The following is a 21,154-nucleotide window of genomic DNA, read 5'->3' on the forward strand; positions in this document are numbered from 1 at the left end:
CAGTCAAACAGCTGGAACGGGTCATAAGACAACCAAACAGCGCAAAATAAAGAACAATGAACGTGCAGCTGCCCTCAATGTTTCCGCTCAGAGTAGTTTTGAATAAATTAGCAGAGCATTTTCCAACTACTGCCTCTTCGCTCGGTATTCCACGCCAAGATATTGCTATGTCACTGGGTAAAGTCGGTGCAAACTTTTCGAGCTTATTAAAAGAAACAACAAACGTCTGTATTCTTTTTGTACCTCAAATCGTCCACTAGAACCTGCAAAATATTTTGTACTTTTACTGAAATATTTCGTGAATGAATACAGAGACAAAGCATCCGTCTTTAGCGTACAGGATGCTTGTTTATGGAACGGACTGGATTCAGAAGTGTCCGTGAATATGAAATCTCGCCCGTTCAATCAACATCCCACTCGCTTCCGTCCTCTTTGTCCCAACTGCCATGCGTAGGCGGTTCAGATTTACAGTACCGATTTCTGCCCTGCTCAAGCGCCGGCTTCTTTTCCGTGCCATGGCTGCCCCAGTGTCGGCGCACGCGGGCATAAACGTACCGTACTCTCACTGAGTGGCTGTTGGCGAGCGTTTTTTATTCCTACTTGCGAAATCGTAAAATGTCCTCTTGATTCCCAGTACTTACCTGCGCGCTTTATTATTAACATCTGTTCTGAGAGTGCCCAGAAGCGCGCATGCACGCATGCGCAAGAATGTTGACATGGCTACCTACTCCTTCTTAATATTTACGCGTAATAGAAGATTTGCAAGACTATTTTAACAATCTGGTGGATACACAGGTGCCTTACAAAAATTTTCGAGATGCTTAGAACTTTCAACAAATGTGAAGACGAAAGCCTAGTTGCAGACTTCTGTTGATCTGCTGTTGAACCTCCTGTTGAGCTTTCCGGCCGCGCTTGCCACCACCTGTGCAGCGCCCTGGGCAGCGCCTTCCCAAGCTCTTTCCGCTCGTTAGCCACCGCCATTTCCCGACACGTGCTGCGTAATCCTTTCTCCAAGCCCTCCACCTACCCTCCTCCCGCAAAGCTGTTTCCTTTTCCTGGCGGGCAATCCTCAGCTCATGCTCCCCATTTTTGGACAACATATTTTCTGAAACCTCACAAGCGCGTGCTTGAAAAGTAGAATTTAAGGCTTTCGCCTTAATAAAACATTGCGCTCTAAAAGTCCAATCAATTAAGTCCAGCTCGGGTAGTCCTAGGTTGGCAGGTACAAATGACTGCATATGTACTCGCTTTTACTGGGACTGCCGCACATCGCAACATTTTACGGAAATAGCAACGACCAAAACATTCCCATCGAAACAAAGTGTATCGTGCTTTTACGTAGCCAATGCAATAGAACTATATTTCCCTGCCTCTTCTCTTGGCAGAGACAAAGTTCTGTGCCGACCATGCGTTACCAACACATGCGCTAGGCGTTCGAAAACGCACGTGTTCTAAGTATTTCACCCTCAGCAGGTGCGCAGTTGCCGTATGGAAATAAATGAATGCGTGGCAGTCGGCTGCTTCGTACTTTTGTTGTTTGAGTCCCACTGCCACTCCTCTGGGTGCACTGGGCCGGAAACTGCCTTTGACGTCATCAGTTTATTTTGAGAGGATGTGCATATTTTTTTCTTTTGTCATCGCTAGCAGTGTAGAAGAAAATACGCGATATTTTTCTCTTCGTGATAACCACTGCATTGGTTATGAGAGGGCAGGATTGAACTGGTAATAACTGGATCTGGAGTAACTGCAGAGTCGGGTTACCTGTTCATTTTATTTGTGGTCTGTACACAGCAGAGGCCACACACTACTTTGAGTGATCTAACCCCGAGGCAGAACCCCCTGCGATTAATACCACAAATTTGCATTTGGACACACTGTATTTTGTGGTTTGCCACGGTTTATGCATAGTTGAACTATTTTAGTATGCATAGTCGACATCCTTAGATGGCGCTTCTACAGCTGCGTTTTAAACAAGATGAAGAACCTTATGCAGTGGAACATTTGCGACAGCTTCTGTGCACACACTGCCAAGTGCGGCACGAACAAGAATGAATGCGCCAACTAGCCTTTGTTCACCGACCCAAAAAGTTTTTTTAGCCTTCGGTGTATACAAACCATAAAAGAAATGAAGAGGCATTCCAACCCCACCCACATTTGTGGATAGTGAAGGTGCAGTCACATACTACTTGTGGTATTTTGATGTTTTTTTATCATTATCACTAGTCTATTTCTCTACCGTATAGAACAAACCCTTCCGAATCATTGGGAGCGTTCGGCCAAAATCTACTCCTGAGAGGCCAAATCCAATGCTCCAATTACAATGCTCCAATGCTCCAATTACATCTGACGGCACCTGTATGGTCGCTCACAAATAAATCGGACCAAGGGAGCGGTGCGCGATAACTCTCGGCGCGACGCCTTCCGGCCGAGAGCCTGCTGTCGAGATAGCTGAGGGTGCATGCGTGTTCCAGTCCCGTCAATGTATGCCAGTTTCCTCTATCTCGGCCGCAGCGCTTCGTTTGACTTGAATGTGGCACCCGGTGGAGCGGTGCGCGGCCGATAGCGTGTGGCATGAGCTTGCGTGAGCAACGGCGCCGTTCATCTTTGCGATATGTTGTCGGACGCCCCTTTTATTTCCATCTTATTGGCTGTACAGAAAACTGACGTTTAAGCATGTCCGCGATAAAAATTCGACGCTCCCAAGTACTGCGGCGTGACACTACGACTCTTCTGCCCTACGTCGTGGATGAAGCCCTGTCCACCCAGCACGAGCAGTGAGCGCTCTACTGGAGGACCACGCATGGCTTCAGCTGCGGTGGCCTCCGTGGGGGAAGACCTTAATCTCGTCGAGAATGTATGGGGAATAATGAAAATGCACCTCACCAAAAGAAATGACTACGGCAGCACGGCTGACGAGCTCTGGAATGCAATTGCAAAGGATCAGGAGCGCCTTCGCTCCCGTCCAGAAATTGCAAAGCCTCTTTACGAATCGCTTCCCCCACGCATTTGCGAGGTAATAGAGAATGGCGGCCAGTTTGGACTCACCTAATCGGCTTGTAGCAAACCGCTCGCTGTATCGCGTACTTATGAAGCGAATAAACCATCGCAGTTGTTTTCAGTGCTTGATTGGAACTGCATGTTCGTCACATAATAACAACAATGGTTGTTCACCACAGACTTGTTTGAACGCCAGTGTGCTATAGTCAGTGAGATCACAATAAAAGAAGCGCCCGACAGCATACCGCAAAAAAGAACGGCGCCGTTCCTCACGTAAGCACACCCCACACGCTAGCAGCGGCCGCCAAGAATCGCGCCGCTCGCTCAGAGCACCGCTCACGGCGCCGCCGGGTGCCACATTCAAATGACACGAAGCGCTGCGGCCGAGATTGAGGAAACTGACGTGCATTGACTGGACTGGAACCCGCATGCGCCCTCAGCTATTGGCGGTGTGATGTTTGAGTGGCGCCCCCTGCTTCTGACGTCAGCTTAGGGACTCGCGCCGCGGTCGTCTGCTACACTCCGCTTGTGAGGGGCAGCAGTGTCTGTGCTAGAAACCTCCCGCTTTGTTGCTGTAGTGCATTAAAAATTGCATTTCTAGTGCTTCAGTTATTTTGCCAGCTTCTGACGCATCTGAATAATTTGAAGCTGTATCCCCCAAAAGTTTGCAACACATGAGGAGATAGAGAACGACTTTCTTGCTAGCATCGGTCAGAAGATCGCGCGTAACTCATCCTTTCTAGCTTATTCGCGAGGATCAACGCTCAGAGCCCCTCGATAAGAATTCAAAATGCGAAGGCTTCCCTGCAGAATTTTTGAGGTGCTCATATGAAGACCCAACACTCTAATGCTGCCTACCAAGCCTACCAAAGAACACACGCATCGCACGTACAGCAGGAAATAAAACGGCTGTCTTCTATTTGTTTTGTTGTTGTTTTCTTGTGTCAGATGTATGTATCTTGTTCTTTTTTTGTGCCCGACGCATTAGTTTTTCTGCACCATCCCAAACGTGTTATCAGGAGGTTTAGGGGTGTTTGGGAGTCTCACAAAGATACTGTGTATATTTTGCTTAGGTTGTATGGCATACATTCCCTTTTTCACAAATTTGCTTTCACTACGGCTGCGTACAAGAATGCGCATATCCGCAGCGTGCTTTGTTTATTCACATGGAAATACAATGAGGAGGTTTGTGCTGCGCCACCGTGATCTCACCCCAAACAACGTTGTCCACATTACTCGAAGGCGGCTTTTGTGCCCAGAATTTGTTATCATACCATTGTTATCATAACGAACTGACTCTCAACCCGAACAATGATGACATGATTACGGTGTTGAAGGCATTATATACTCGCTAACTAACGCAATAAATAGTATACCTGCAAATAACACAAGAATCGAAACCGATGAATATTTCTAGACAGGTCTTTATTGTTTTCCAACCATTCCAGGCGCAAAGAACAAATCCTATTCTACTCGGGATGGCGTTCTAAGAATTAAAGAAAATTGCTTTTACTCTCCTGTCCTTGACTGAGGACCCGGCCCACTAACCAGCTCGATTTCATTGTTAGATAAAGTTTTCTCCTCCTCGCCTTCCTCCTCCTCCTCTTGAGTGCAGTTTTCCTGTAACGCATATCCGAATATCGGGAGGATATGGCTGTGGAAAATGTACCGAAATATCCCTCCAGGTCTGAACAAACAGAGTGTTATTGTATCTTTAACGTAGACGGGACTCATTTTGCTCAATGAACCTCCTACTGGTTAGAAGCCTCGTACAAAACCAGCGCTGTTTGGGTTATTTGGAACTCAACCTATAGTTTTTGCAGCCTATAGTGCATGTCGGCAAACTTTCATGTCATGACAAAGTAAAGTGATGTGATACAATGTGACGTGATACTTTCGAGCGTTCGGCAAGGTCGCAAAAACTGTTTTTCCATACATATGATTACCGGAAATCATAATGCCTTCTGCCAAAGCCGATAGCCCTGAAGGCCAGAATTTGTTTTGGTCTTTCATTTTCGCTGCTGTCGGTTATTATTGCAGCTGACTGTTCCCTTTTCGAAAAATTGCTTAATACAGAAGCTGACGCCTAGCTCCGACTCATCGCGCTACGCACACGACCGGCTTCGCAAGGAAGGAGGCGACGCCGGCAATGTTTCTTCCGTAGCGGTATCTAAAACTATACTTTAACTCACACTTTAAGCCTATTATTATGATAAAATGTTACCCACACGCCAATTCTGGTGCGGTCAAGCATCGGACGTTGACCGAGCGCAAAGAAACAGCAGGTAGAGTGAGCCTGATTGAAGCAGACGACAAATGCGAAAATCCCTAAGCTGACGTCACGGAGGCGTGCTCCGCAGCGCCGCCAGTGTTCGCGCTCACCGCCAATCTCGACCGCAGGCGCACGGCCCGAAGGCGTCGCGCCGATAGTTATCGCGCACCGCTCCCTTCGTACGGTTTATCTTGTGACCGACAGAACATCCATGTACGCTTGGTGAGCACGGCGAATAGCGGACGCCGAATGGGCACGGGAAAATCGGAAAAGGCATTATAACGCTTTCGCGTTAAAAAAGGATGCGAAAATAAGGTTGGCATTTCATTTGTAACTTTCAGGATCGCCAGAAATCTTCAATAAATGTACATGTAATCCCTGAAGTTTGTGAATGTTCTGTTGCAATCGCTCTGAAGTACAACTGAATGCCAGTTTTGGGTAAAAATGGCTTCAGTTACAAGAAGTTCTTATGTTTCCTTTATTCAATTTTGGCAAACCACCTTGCGCTTGCCTAACCTCCCCCCTTTAATCTCCGCCCTATGCTTTTCTTTTAATAACTGTGAATGGTGTGCCCCCAACTGAAGAACTTTCTGCAGACATTCATAAACCTGGTATACTAGCTACATATGACCGCACCGTCAATATAAAATTTTTACAGAGGCAACGAGAATCAATCGGAATGCATCACCGCACGAGTAGGCGGAGGCCATGGACGTTTAGGTACTCTAAAACGTAAACAAACGTCGGCCTGTATTTGTACTCTGCAAAGCCGTGAATACAAATGCCCCACTCGCAGCATCAGCAGTTGTTTGCTGATGTCGAAAGAACCAAAGAAATAAAAGAGGGTATTGCAGTTCCTGACAAATTTCCACTTCCGCAGCACAATATGAGGTCATTATTTCTTGCAAAATAGCCCAAAAAATTCACACAGGAATACGAAGAATAGGCAGGACGAGTGCTCGTCCCGTCTATTCTTCGTCCTTGTGAGTCTTTTTTTTTTGCGCTCTTTTACAAGGAAACATAAACCAAGTAGCCCAACCACAAGTTTTATTTTGGGACGTCATTAATCGCGAAGGGTGAAACAGGATATGGCGGCGCGTGACTTTTTCTGAAAAAAAAAAAGAATAAGGCGGGGGCAACTAAACTATGAATAAATATGGCTAGCGACTCCTGCTTTGCATGTGTTTCTAAAGAGACACTGGCCTGAGTTTGTGAACATTTTAAATGGCTTCCTCACCACCGATGGTACGCTTTGTTTTCTTGTTTATTAGTTTGGTACGTTGATACACAAACATGAGCTAGTAACCATTTACAAATAGACTGCGTGGCAAGCATTGCTTGTTTGTTTGCTAGTTTGGAACGCTTATTAATTCCGCACTGTTCTCAGTGTATGAGGAATCTGTTTCAGTTTCTATTTCACGGATTGTTTCGCCTCGGGATAAAAGCATAGCCAACAGGTGCAAGAGGGTGAACGCAAAGGCGTATTGAGACTGTTTGCTACAAACACAACAGTCAACTAAAAAGGTCGGATATTAGCGAAATCGGCTACGCTGCAGGTGCCGCCGTAAACAAAAATTCACGGCATACTTCAGAGCTATAGTTATCACGAGCACAGATCGGCACTGCCTGATTTGCTCGTCACAGGAGAATTATCAGCCTTCAGTTTCTGTTCCTTTGTGGATTGATCCTTAAGTGGCTGTCGAATGTGGTGTGTGTGTGTGTGTGGGGGGGGGGGGGGGTGTTTGCTACAACTGAAAGGAACCCGCCAATAGCAGCTACATTGCTTTAATGACGTAATTCGAGCGCTCAAAGAACGCCAAGGCTCGGGAAAGAGAAAAATCCTTTGATCAGGTTTTCAAATTATCTGGTGGGCGTAGAGAAGTAATTTTTGGCTGGAGTACTTTGTGACCCCCTATTCTAAGCACTTCATGCGTATGTTGAGTACGTTGTGAAAGCGTTTACGTTCAAGAAAAAAGTTGAAGAAAGTGTTGCAGGGTCTCTATGAAGCGCCACAAAACAACGAGTCGAACACATGCAAACGTGTGATGGCCTCCCGTTGCGCTTTAGTTGGGGATACTGTTTACGACAAACTTTAAGGCATACATATGGCCGCGGTCAAGGTGGCGTAATGAGAAGTTTATTTAACAGACACAGAAAATCAGGCTCGCGCCGTTTAAAATTCAACTTTCATGAAGGCGGAGAAGGGGGATATTCTATAGATCCTCTAATATTAGGGGATTGGCCGTTACAGTAATCCATGGCTTTTTATTGCTCCTAACAGGTAAGGATAATCAAATGCGACATTTTCTATTTTGCAAGCTTACTGAGAAGAAGTAATTGCCCCTATAATTTCAAAAACAGTGAGAGGGCAGCTTATGCTGATGCCAGTGCACAGGACAACATTTACACTGGACAACTTTTACATTTCTGGTGCCACAAAAGCTGCTTTCAAGTAAATAGCCGCCAATAAACACTAAAGCACAGTGCTTAATCAAGCGTTTTTGCACTCCTTGCACACCGGGACTCGTAAGACAGCTTTCTGCTCTATCCATTCCACGCACATCCAGACTATGTGGCTAATGAAAAAAAAAACACCTGCACTAGAGGAGCAACCTTTAAGCAACTTAAATATTGAAATTGAAATTGAAATTTATTCCGCAACAATAAAATATTGCGAGAAGGATAGATTAAAGGTCTGGAAACAGCTTGAGAGGCCCTGACCCCGTGGAACACGGGGCGGTATATAAAGCATGCGGCTAAGCGATGAAAGCGTTCTTAGGGAAACACATTGAAATTTTGAATTTTGACTTGAACACTTATAAATGAAGACACACGCACAAGTCTCCACAGCACATTTATTATACAAACATTAGGCGGAGTTCTTTTACTTCTATGTAGGAGACGTCCATGTTTGTGGCGTTTACTATACGGTTTAAAACTGTAGGTAATTGAAAATTTAACATTTGTTTTCCATACTTTTTTCGGCATTTAGCCACATGCCACACTTCAGGACGGCGCACATTATAAGAGGGTATGTTTTTCTTTAGATATGCTAGGCTGGTTACGGCACCATTATTTTTCAATAAACCTAGTTTATGCGAATGACATAATTTATTTTCATACATTGATGGAACCTGAATTATGTGATACTTCCTAAATACGTCAGTGGTGCGGCTGTGATAAGGCACTTTACAAGCTAGACGCAAAGCTCTTTTCTGCCACATGGTGAGCGTACTAGTGTCTACAGGCGTTGTTGTTTACCATACGAGGAACGCAATATATATAACAGAGAAGAAAATAGGGCGTTATGTATGAGTATATTAACCGAAGTAGGCAAATACTGGCCGTGGCGACGCATGATACCAACTGTCCTAGATAGTTTAATAACAATATAGTTCACGTGATCATTCCATGTCATATTTTCTGAGAAATACCCAAAAGCGATTTAAAGCTTTCCACTATTTCAATTTCAGTGTTCCTTAACTAAATTTTCGGTAACTCAACGGGTGTGTGCGTGGGGGGGAGGGGGGGGGTGAAATAAAACAGCCTTCGTTTCATTAATGTTTAGTTTTAGCCAGTGTATTAGGGCCAACGAATTAATTTCAGTCAGCATACGATTCGATCTACTGCCTAAATCAAGGCAGGACTTGCCTGAAAAGAATAAACTAGTATCATCAGCATTATACTATAAATGGACTGTTTCATCGATTCGGACAACCTCATTGACATGAAGTGTAAATAAAAACTGTCCTATAAGATGCTTTCCAGCGGGGCACCGGTTTTGATGGGTTGGAATGGCGAACGTTTCGCTTCGATGACAACAAATTGAGTGCGGTATTGCAAGTACGTACTAATCAACTTGTGCGCAATTCCCCTTATGCCATAATAACCCAGTTCTTGAAGCATAAGTTTCGAATAATGAGGTCAAAGGCTTTTGAGAAATCTAGGCACAGCCCAAGTACCATATTTTCTAGTTCAAAATTGTCTAGAAGTAATTCCTTCTGGGTGAGTAGCGCAAGTTCTGTAGACTTGTTCCAACGGAAGCCATACGGTGCAGGTTGAAGCGGATAGTAAAAGAGGTTAGGCGTGTCAAAATTATATTTTCTAAGCCTTTTGAAAACACTGGCAAGACTGATACGGGACGGTAGCTAGACATTTCATTTCTATTCCATTTTTTTATACACAGAAGTTACTGCGGCTTTCTGCACTGGGAAAAAAACCTGTTGCCAAACACATTAAACATAAAGGTAAGGCACGCGTATATTATATCAATGACGAATTTCACAGGTTTCATTTCAATATTGTCAGCGTCCAAGGGTCGAGTATTGCTGAGGGTTAGGAATGCAGCTACAAAGTCATTCTCAGACACTGGCTCAAAAAAAAAAGTTGGGGTTCTTCGGTCCGTCATATATCATTATCGCAGCGGGTGGTGGTACTGTCACCAACTCAAACAAGTAAGTGGTTAAATGCATTGGCTGTAAGACATGTTCCTGAAGTTCGACACCATTATTAACGATTTCGGTTACAGTATCTGACGCATTGCTAAATACTGTTGTAAGTACCTTCCAAACCTTTTCTGTGTGCCCTTGTGTTGAGGTAAATTTGTTTGCCAAATGTTGCCTTTTTACATCACGGAGGTGTTTATTGACAAAATCCCTATACTCTTTAAATTCTTTGAGGGCTTCGGGGGATTTACTCACTATAAATGCTTTATACAACTGGTCCCGTTTTCTAATAAGCTTGTGTAATTCTTTATTAATCCAGGGTTTCCGACTTTGTTTGCATGTTTGAAACCTCTTGACAGGGAAACACTTGAAGTATAGTTCAGTTATCTTTTTCATAGATAAGTCATATGCTGAGTTTGAATCACCCGCTGCGAATACATCGTTCTAATTTGCTTCACTCCAAGTCTCTAAAAGCTTGTAGTGTTTGAGAAGTAATGAATCTGTAAGAAAATTCCGAACACAGTCGTTAGGTGTGATGATGAATTGACTCATAATCATAAATATAGGCAGGTGGTCATTAATGTCATGAATTAGAGTGCCAGCTTCAAGAAGAGAGTGATTTAAATTGGTTATAAATTGGTTTAAAAGTGTTGCTGATGGCAGAGTGAGTCGCCGTTTTGACAGGCATGACTGTTTAACAACGATTCGAGGTCCAATTTGGTACTGCTGTTGGCTGACATATCGATATCGAAATCACTTCCAAGTATAACTGTGTATTTTATTTCATTAACATACGCAAGTCCGAGAAGGATAAAACACGTTGCTTACATGAAGGAGCTTGGCAACACACACCAAAAAATGAATTGCCACATCTAACAACAAGTGATTCATAGAGAGTAGTGATACTGCAAAATTCAGGTATCACTTCAGAATCCATTGAGTTTGAAATTAGCATTTCTACGCCACCACCTCTCTTGTCTGCAAGATTCACATAGCATGAATTGTACCTCGGAGATGAAAACACGTCCTCTTGCTAAGCAAACCACGTTGATGAAAACATTATAACATGAAACCATACTTGCGTGTCACTAAAAAAATCATCGAGTTTATCTTGCTTATTTCTACCTGATCTGAGGTTCAACTGAACACAACTGAAGCTTTTTTCGGCACTAGTAACATATCTGTTTTTAAGGGTTGTAACATCTACCTGGCGCACTTGCAGGAAGCATGACGAAGTAAAAGCGAAAAGAAATAGCAGGTACACTGCCACGTCAAGTCATAGTCAGCCTGTCGAGGTCAGCCGCCGAACGAATGACCACTGCTTTGTCGCGCTCACTCTTCCATACAAGAATCTTGCCGGTGCAATGCCAGGAAAAACGGAAGTCGTACTAAACGGTAATATTGGGCTAAAATGCGAAAAAAGAATCAACTGGAACTCCTTCACTTTTTCGTTTTTTATTGCCCCTGAATTTTGTTCTGCTAATTCTGCAATAATGTGCTCTTTCCTCGATGGGATTACTTTTCAGATACTTTCCCGAAGCGGTACCTATAGCAAAACATCTCACTAGATGGTAGACCGCGTGCGCGCCAACCGTAGCAACCCGGGGTAGCAACCACGATTCCAATCACAGGACGTCAAGTGCCTGAAGTCCCTCTGGACTGCATTGCCGCCTTTCACCGGAGTGAGCAACTGCAGTCTGAATAGGTAGGCGTTCTATCCTTGAGATGGCGCTACGCACCTCGGCATCGGAACCAAGGTGATTCCGCGACAGAAAGAACATGCGTGTACACGCGTATTTTTGGGGGTTTTTTTTCATATATTTAAGAGTTATGCGCAAGCCAGAGAAAAGCTTAAAACTGCAATTCATTTTCCTCTAGCCTGCGTACTTTGCGAGAAAGAAACTTGATAAGGTGGCGAGGTTGACGCGCAATATCCAGCGGCTGCTAGGCTGCAGTTTTTTCCAACTTTCGGCTTTGTGCACGGCAAGGTTTCATCGCTCTGTCTAAAATGTGCTTTAAAACAAAACCTACACCAAAATGACAAACATCTCACAAGAAATTTTGCGTTCTGACGTGAACAAAATAATCAGAAAAAATTGTGAAATCGCTCCAGGTGCAGGATTATGGATACCTTTCATGCCCCCTATCTACTTATCTGTAATTGCGACCAACTTGTCAGTGATAGATAATGCGACTAGATATTTGTAAAGATATATCTAAAATATCACTTGTCTAGAAAAATTATAATACGCAAAAAAGATTGACAAAAAAAGTTTGTGCTTTATCTAAGAAGGCGCAAATTTAAAAATAAAAATAAAAAATACCGTTCTCGATTTCTTTCAGAATTGGGGAAGAGACTCCTTAAAGGGGCCATGCAGACAAAATACAAGTTTGTTTTATTCGAAAGACAGTGTTTACAGGGACCTCAGCGCATGTTCGGCAGAAAACGATGCTGTATTCATTTAGACGTTAAATATTTTAGGTCAAAATTTCAATGCTTCCACTAACTCGTGTGTTTTCGTGACGTCGACAACGACGGATTAAGAGCAGGGCCTTCAAACTAAATATAGCCTGCAGACCAGGGCTTCTCCCATCCCATAGGCGCCCGTTTGATTATTTGTTTACCGCCCACTTTCATAGAAGGCGCTGCAATACTGCCGTAGTTAACCGCCCACTTCCACTTTACCGCCCTCTGAAGCATAGAGCCCTCTGGGGATACAGCAAATATGAGGTGGTAAGGGGGCATGGCACCAGGATTAACTTTCGCCAACTCGGTTCTGTGCATGAAACCAGAGACCTATGCGGGCTTGGAGGTAAATTAGAGGGCGGTAGGCAGAATGGCCCTAGGGACCCACAGCAAAACTACAAATGAAGCGGTACAGTGGGATATGGGCTGGTCGTCTTTCGAGGCGAGGGAGGCGCAGAGCAAGATAAAATCTGAGGAGCGTTTTGGTGACATGGAGGACGAAAAATGGGCCGCGAGGGTGTTTAAGTACCTGTATATGAGGAGCGTGGACACGCGGTGGAGACGGAGGACCAGACAGCTGACCAAGCGGTACGAAAAATCGGTAGGGGAAAGTGGGGTTTACACAACAGTTAAAAACCAGGTAAAGGCAGCAGAGACGACAAAGTGCCCTCAGAGAATGGAAGCGAAAAAAACCCTGGAGACTTATAGGACAGAGAAACAGGAAATTACGAAGGAAGGATTCTCTGGCAATACGAGAGGCTGTGCATTGCTCTTCGCGGCACGGGCGGGGTGCCTGAGAACCCGGGCATACACGGGTAGCTACAGGCAGCCGGATGAAACATGTGCATGCTGCGGCAGTGATCGAGAAACTATAGACTATATTGTCAGGAGCTGCAAAGAGATACGTCCACCGCGGGGTGAGGGGGAAATTACGCTGGCGGAAGCTTTGGGATTTGGGGAGAGGGGGAACCTCAACTTCAAGGCCATAGAGGTGACGAAGAGGCGACTGGAGTGGTGGTGGAGGAACAGTAGGGAAGGGATGGGTGAGAATCATACGGGTGAGAATTTAGAACAGCGAGGGGAGAAAAAAGGGGGGTGGGAGCGATGAGTTTAAAACAGGGAAGACGGTGAGATGGGAGTGAGGAAGCAAATCTATTAGGTTGGCTGGGAGTAGGGCAAGTAAGCGTAATAAAACAGGCAAGTCGGTTGCTCACAACCGACGCCACGATTCAAAGGGAGAGCCACTAATCATCATCATCATCAGTGCCAGTGTTCGCACTTTGCATCTGGCCGGAATTTTCCACTTGCCGTATCTTTATTACGGTTCATGCTAATCGTTTCCTATAACTTAGCTATGACTCGACAAACATGGTGACGTCAGCGACTGTGCCGCTTGTGTCAGTTGGTCAGTGTTGTTTCATACAATTACAGGGAGCCCGACAGCTGCGTTAGCGGTAAGCCTGCAAAGTGCCGCACTAACTGCTTCGGTGTTTACGTGTTCGTTCGTAACCCATTGTTCACCCCACCATTATTATATTATAATTATATTATAAAACAGTCTATTATAAAAAGACTGTGCCATATACATTTAGGCGCAAATAGCTCGTTCGGCAAGCTTATAAGCCCTGCCTCATTTTCGTTTCCTTTTGCCGGCCTCAGCCAATCGCACAGCAGGGCTTATGACATCATAGTTTCTCTTGCGGAAAATCACGTATTAGGTCGCATGGCCATTCCTTTTTTTTTTCTAATTATGTAGCTTATTTGCGCGAGGTATATACGCTAGAAGTGGTGTCAGCATGATTCTAACAAGGCAATATTTCGAATGAACAGTACTTGCGCTTTGTCTGCATGGCCCCTTTTAGAGGGCCAACAATACTGCTGAAAAACATGTTGCATTATTTTATTTGTGCCGAAGTTATAGGCGCCTGAAATCACGCTTTCGAGACGCGTCGCCAAGCCGTGTGATCCGCTGCTCCCGCTGCATTTCTGGCTTCGCGCTTTGATAAAAAAAGTGTCTGTTCGCCCTCTGTGGCCTCGGCATTGAAGTACTTCTCAAGAGAAATCTACGTTTTTAATCTTTTATAATTGCCTTTGCTTCATCGAATAGGCGCTAGCACTGCTACGCCGGTGGCGGGGACTAACCAAAAAGAGCGCCTTTGCGGGCGTAACTTCTTTTTTAGCAAAAACCAAAGATCAGGGTAACAAAACAAAGCGTTTTCTTGGCGTTACGACTGCCGTAACTGAACCAGTGCCGGGCGGGTGCAACAAACGGGGTGCATTGATCTCCCAATGGTAGCTATAGTGAAAAACTCACTGCCTCCCCTCGACAGGTGCAGGCGATGCAAGTTGGGCGCGCTCCAACAAAGCAATAGCATCTGTCCTCACGGAGGGTACAGATAAACCGAATATTGAAACAACCAATAAGATAGCGAGCGAGCTTGTGCGCATGACAACCACGTTACGCGCCGGCCCTCGGAGAAGCCGCTAGAGTGCGAACTTATCGTGAGGGTAGGTAAAAAGTCAGTTATAATAAAGTACCTGATATGAAAAGCTGTCTAAAATTTGTTTTGTAGTCTTTATGATACAGCCCTGTCTATTTCCCGGTTACATAGTGCTGCAGCAAGGGGGACCTTTCGTATGCCCCTTACTCGAAATTTGCTGAGCTGTGTTTGAACGTGCGAAAGTTCAACTTGTAACAAAAATGTTACAAGCATTGCACTATAATTGTGTGGTTATCATAATTTCTTCTGAGAGCCGTAAATAGAAAAGGGGTGGTTTTTGAATCTCAGCCCAGTCATCAACCAAATTAATAGGCGTCCGCGCTATTTCACTTTAATCGTGCCAAAAAGCTCTCGCCGACGACTATGTTTGTCAGTTCGCTCGTGCCTTGACAGGAACTCTGTTATAACTAAATTGCACAGCAGGATTTGCCACGCTGAAGGTGTGTCCTGGTAAATATCCCTATTTTACTAGCATCAAAATCAAGTGCATTTTTTTCATGATTTAAACAAGTGCTCTATTATTAAGCAAGTGCCCCCTTTTTAACAGGTGGTCGGCACTGGGTCAGTTACTACAGTTGAAGCACTAAGAGAACTCTATGTTTGATTACCCTTATTTCTGGTTTTGCTAAAATAGACATAACACTCGCGAAAGCGCTCTTCTTGGCGCGTCTTCGCCACAGGCGTAGCTGTGTTAGCGCCTCTTCAGTGAAACGTCGCAATTATAAAAGATTGAAAACGTGCATTTATGTTTATAAGGACGTCAACGGTTGAGACATCCGTGGTGAGGCCGCTGAATGCGAATAGACAACTTTTTTATCAAAGCGCGAAGCCAGAAAAGCCGCGGCAGTAGTGAATCTCACGGCGCAGAGACGCGTGTTATCTGTTTCTCAAAAAACTGAATTACATAAAAACAATGAGGTCGACACGAGAGTAGGGGGTTAAATATAATGGAAAAACTGTATTACTTTCACTCGTACAGAAACAACACGTCTTCTTTCGGCGAAGTCACAATGCAGAGTCCCCGCAAAACTTCTCTTCACGGGTGAGGGGGAAGCTCTCTCTCTCGGGCTGGGTCGGGCCCCGCCGGCGCTCCGTGGTGCGTCTCGGGTTTCGGCATTCCCGGGGAGCCTCGCTGTCTGTTCTTCTTTTCCGTTGCTGTTGGCCGGGTGATTTCTTACATCCTCCCCCCCAAATGAGCATCGCTCATTTTACTTGCGTTTCTAAAGGGTATAGAAGCTGCACGGGACGTCTCAGAGTGGTCCCAGTTGACAACTTTACAGCACAAGACCGCACTGCTCCGTCACGTCCCTTGAAAACTTGAACAATTCTTCCTGTTTTCCACATGTGTGGCTTTGCGTGGTCATCGTGCACAATCACAATGTCATCCACCGAAAGGAAGTTATCTTGCCGTGAGGGTATCAGGTGCGCCGACCGCAACTGTAGCAGGTATTCCTTCTGCCATCGGTTCCAAAAGGAGTTGACAAGCGACCTTCGGTATTTCCAGCTCCGGTTGATGTCCGCTGCTGTAGATGAAGGAACCGAGGTTTGCCTGGAGTCAGGCAATGCTATCAGTCTTTTTCCCGTCAACAGATGAGATGGTGTAAGCACTGATACCTCCCCTGGCTCCTCTAGGGCGTAGGTAAGTGGGCGCGAGTTGATGGTTGCTTCCACATCGGCAAGAACCGTGGTTAGCTCCTCAAAGGACAGGCTTTGACGTCCGAGAATTTTCCGCAGGGACACTTTTACGGACCTGACCATTCGCTCCCACCAGCCACCCCACCAGGCAGCCTTCTCTATGATGAACTTCCACGTTATGCGCTGAGTGCTGCAGTAGTCTTGAGCGTCACGGCTGCGAAGAATTTTCCAGAGACTTTGCACGTCCTTCGATGCCCTTTTGAACGTCAAGGCGTTATCGCTGTAAATAGTTTCCGGCAGACCCCTGCGTGCTACAAAGCGTCGAAGGGCCAGCAGAAAACATTCAGTCGTAAGGCTGGAAACCAACTCCAAGTGAACCGCTCTCGTCGTTGCGCACGTGAATAGGGCGATGTAGCTCTTTTCGCTGGAAGTTTTAGTCTTGATGAGGAGAGGGCCCGCGAAGTCGATGCCTACAACTTGAAAGGCCTCGCTGCGATTCACTCTCTCACTGGGAAGGGGTGCCGTTGGAGCAGCAGCCGGTTTGAGTCTGTGCTTGGCACACACAGAGCATCGTGCGATAACTTTCTTTACCAGCTGCCGACAGCACGGGATCCAGAAAATTTCGCGCAGTTCTGTCATCGTGTTCAGGACACCTCCGTGAAGGGTTCGCAGATGAGCAGCGCTCACTATAAGTCTGGTTATCACGTGATCTTTCGGAAGAAGGATCGGGTGCTTTACATCTTCCGACACCTTTGAAAACTGAAGACGACCTTTCACACGCAGCAATCCTTGCTCATCAAGAAAAGGCTGAAACTGTGCAATAGGCGAGTCTACCGGCAGGCTTTGTCCCCGAGAAATTGCTCCAATCTCATGCTCGTAGTCATTGCATTGAGCATGTCGAATCCAGGTGTTACTGGCCTCTTGAATTTCGTCGACTGTGAGATACATTGGAGCACCCTCGCGTCGTTGGCGGCAGTTTCTCACAAACCGCAAGACCCACGCAGTCACTCTTATCAAACGTGTGTAACTGCTAAACTTTTCTGCTTGTAGCAAAGGGGTCGTATAGGTAGCCCCTGTAAGAAGCTGGGTTGTGTGCTTCCGCTTTTCGTCGTCTACTTCGTTGCTGTGACGCGTACTGTCGCCTTCTTTTGCTGGCCAGAATTGAGAATTCTGTTGCAGCCAACTTGGTCCTTTCCACCAAAGTGCGTGCACTCTGAGGGATTCAGCCGTCATCCCGCGCGTCAGGCAATCAGCGGGGTTATCGGTGCCCGGGCAATGCCTCCAACTTTCTGGGCTGCTTAAGCTCTGTACCTCTGTCACCCTATTTGCAACAAATGGCTTCCATTGCTTGGCCGTGCTTTTGACCCAACAGAGGGTGATCGTGGAGTCGGACCAGAAATGCACTGCCATCGTTTGATTCAGGGCAGTATGCAGGTATTTAGCTATTCGTGCTCCGATCAGGGCAGCCATCAGCTCTAACCGAGGCAGCGACATCGCTTTCAACGGCGCTACTCGGGACTTCGCGAAGATAAGGTTGGCGTCAGCCACTTCATTGTCAACTTGCGTCCGTAGGTACGCACAGGCGCCGTAAGCTTTCGGGCTTGCATCACAAAATATGTGCAGCTGCCAAGTTGCTTCGCCGTTAGGCAGTGTGCAACGTGGGAAAGAGAGCTGTTTGAGGTTGGTGAGATCTGAGCACCAGCTTTGCCATTCCACTTCGAGATCGTCTGGCAGTTGCTCATCCCAGCCAACTCCTCTCTCCCATAGGCGCTGAAAAAGCACTTTGGCTCGTATCACAAAGGGCGCCGCCAACCCCAAAGGGTCAAAGATCCTCGCTGAAGCCTGTAGCACCGCGCGTTTAGTGCTGACTCCAGTGCATACGCTGATTAGAACGGCAGCCGTTGAAATGGACATCTCGTCGGTGGAGGGCGTCCACAAAAGGCTCAGCATTTTTTGCGGCTCTTCCGGAACGCTACTTCTTTGATCGCTGAGTGCCATCCTGACTTTCTCTGAATTGGATGACCATTTTCTCAGGTGCATTCCTGCATCAGTCATTATCTTTTGCGCTTCTGCAGCTATCTTTAATGCCTCGTCCGCAGTGCTAGCTCCCGTGACCAAGTCGTCGACGTAAAAGGAGTCCCTGAGCACAGCCGCAGTTTCCTGAAGTCCGACGCCCTGGTTTTCCAAATGGCGAAGGAGGACCGCGTTTAGCAAGTACGGACTCGCCGTAGTTCCAAATGGTACTCTTTGCATTCTCCATTCTTCGACATCCGGAAGGGCGTCCGGGTTAAGGGGTGCTTCGCTGTACCACAGAAACCTTAGGGCATCCCTGTCCTGTGGTCGCACGATGATCTGCAGGAAGGCTTTCTCTATATCCGCGACGAGAGCGACGGGGTGCAAGCGAAAGCGCAGAAGAATGCGTACCATGTCGCTGATAAGCTTTGGTCCTTTTTCCAGGTGCTCATTTAATGACGACTTTTCCGGTGCATGGGAAGAAGCGTCGAACACTACGCGAAGTTTCGTTGTTTTTGACTGCGTTCGAATGACCGGTTGGTGAGGCATGTAGTATACATGCCCAGAAGCTGTTTCGTTTTCCACTCTTTCCGCATGCCCTTCGTTCATGTAGGATCTGATGGCGGTGTCGTATTCTTCCGCAAGTTCTTTGCTGCTACACAACCTCTTTGTGAGACTCTTTAGCCGTTTCACAGCCATGTCTTTGTTGTCTCCCAGTTCGGTAGCAGGTTCCTTCCACGGCAGGGACACTTCATAGCGGTCTCCCTTTCTTTCGATGCTTGCAAGGGTGAACGAGCTCTCTTCTTGTTTCATGCCCTCTTCATTGGTGACTCCAATAGCGTCCAGCTCCCAAAATTTTTCCAAAATTGCTTGTTGTTTGATGTCGCTTTCCAAACCAATCTTTAAAATGCAGACGTTTGTCGCCATTGTCAGAGAGCTGTCTATGCTGAGGGGACCCTGGAATGTCCATCCAAACTTTGTCTCTATAGCTGCCAAGCCGTTGTTCTCTGTGGAGCGCAGGACTTGACCTGATAGAAATTTCCATAGATGATCGGCTCCAATCAGAAGTGCGATTCCTTGTACAGCTGGCATTCCTGGGTAGATTAGCTTGTCGGCGATAGGTCCTCCCTTTACCTCAATTTCCTGCACGAACGCATGGTCAACAGGAACCGGTACAACGTCTTTGCAAATGAAGGGTACCTCCACGGCCTCTATTATCGTTTCGGTGTCGCTGTACTGGCTCCTTAAGCGAAGTTCTACAATGCGGAAACTTTCAGTCTTTGCAGCTGTCATCCCAAAGGTGTTTAGGTGGTAGTCCTTCCGTCCTAAAACCCGCAGGTTGAGTTTTAGAAACGTCTTCCCGAATGAAGGTCTTTTGGCTTCCGCCGTCCAGTACACCACGGATGTAGCCGCATTTCTTTTCTCCGACGGCCCAGCTGCGGAACGTCTGCAGAGCCATTTCATCGTTAGTTTCTCTATTAGCGGCTGCATGTACGTTGGTTGTGGCGACTTCTTTCGGAGCAGTTTCCTCCTGAAGGTCCCTACCCGCTTTCCCCCAGTCGGGGTTGCACACCGAAGAGGCATGGCGTCTGCTGCAGTGAAGGCACCTAACTTTACTTTTACATCTTTTCGACTGGTGCCCCCACGATGTACAACGAAAGCAGCGCCCTGCTTTGGCCAGTTTCTTCGTCTTTTCTTCCGGCGGGAGGGGAGACGGGCAGGACTGGGTCTCGTGTTTCGTCGAGGCGCAGAAGAAACACCTCCTCGCCTGCTCGGCCTGCGTGTTAAGTACCGCGGCGCTCGGCGCGCGTTGCTGTTTACTTTTCGCACCGCCGTGTGGAACTTTGGGGGGCTTTGTGGCACGGGCGCCTTCGGTGCATCTTTCCCTGCTTTCTATCTCGACGAGAAGAAAGTCAAGTATTTCCGACAGCCTGCTGTCTGCGCCCGACGCCGAAGAGGCGGCCGACTCTGGTGGCGACTGAAGGGTGGGAGGTTCGGCTATGTTGGTTCGGCTCAATTCCCTATGGAAGTCTACGACCATTTCTTTTGGGAGCTCTGAAAGTAGGACGCCGCTAAGCATTGCCGAGTATGAAGACATGCTCATGCCAAGTCCTTTTAGTCCACGAATGTGGGCTTGCACGTGATCATACAGTCGGCGCAGCCCGCGTACGTCCTCGGACGAAGCTACGCTGGGAAGAGTTCTCAATTGGGCCAAATGTTCTTGTTCGATTTTTTCTTTGTTGCCAAATCTTCGCTTCAGTATCTCTACAGCATCTTCATAGCATGCCTCTGTCGCCTGAAGCCCTCTTACTGCTGTCATGGATGTTCCCGTCAGCAGCGATCTTAAGTATTGAAACTTCTCTGCCTTTGAGAGCTCTTTGTTGTCGTGCACTGTCTTTTGGAAACATTCCCAAAAGGCTCCCCATGCTGACAGCTCACCGTTGAAAGGTTCCAAGCGCAGCTTGGGCAGCTTCAGTCCTTGTTGTCGAGGCTGGGCAGGCGGCTGAGGCTGTGATGTTGTGACGCTGTTTGCGGTGTTACTCGCCTGCAGTGCCGCGATCTTCGCTTTGAGGAGGCCGATGGCTTGATTTGCGCGATCGTCGTACTCGATTGTCTCCACGTACTCTTCCTCGAAGGTGTCCTCTGGCAGGCCATCCTCGATAGCTTCGTTGATTTTCCGAAGTTCGCCGTTGTTTACCTCCAATCGTTGCAAAATGGCACTTAATTGTTCCACACCTGCGTCTTGCAGCGCCGTTGTCGCCTCGTTGATGATGACGGTGTTCTGTCGTCGTCGAGTGCGTCGCTTCACTTTCAGCTTCTCCAT

The 21,154-nt window shown here is 46.7% G+C and overlaps 1 protein-coding gene across 1 annotated transcript in view; it reads right to left on the reverse strand.

Annotated features, from left to right (window-relative positions):
* The window catches only part of LOC144168541 (uncharacterized), a 35,100-nt gene extending 13,946 nt beyond the window's left edge, over positions 1-21,154 (reverse strand). The window contains exons 1-3 of the mRNA XM_077697501.1: positions 20,152-21,154; positions 18,131-19,655; positions 16,297-16,531 (exon numbers count right to left, since the gene is read on the reverse strand). Of these exons, the coding sequence (XP_077553627.1) occupies positions 16,297-16,531; positions 18,131-19,655; positions 20,152-21,154 (2,763 nt within the window). The remainder of the gene's footprint in view (positions 1-16,296; positions 16,532-18,130; positions 19,656-20,151) is intronic.

This window comes from Haemaphysalis longicornis, unplaced genomic scaffold (assembly GCF_048455015.1).
Source record: "Haemaphysalis longicornis isolate Haplotype H1 unplaced genomic scaffold, Haemaphysalis longicornis Haplotype H1 scaffold_2, whole genome shotgun sequence".
NCBI lineage: Eukaryota > Metazoa > Arthropoda > Arachnida > Ixodida > Ixodidae > Haemaphysalis > Haemaphysalis longicornis.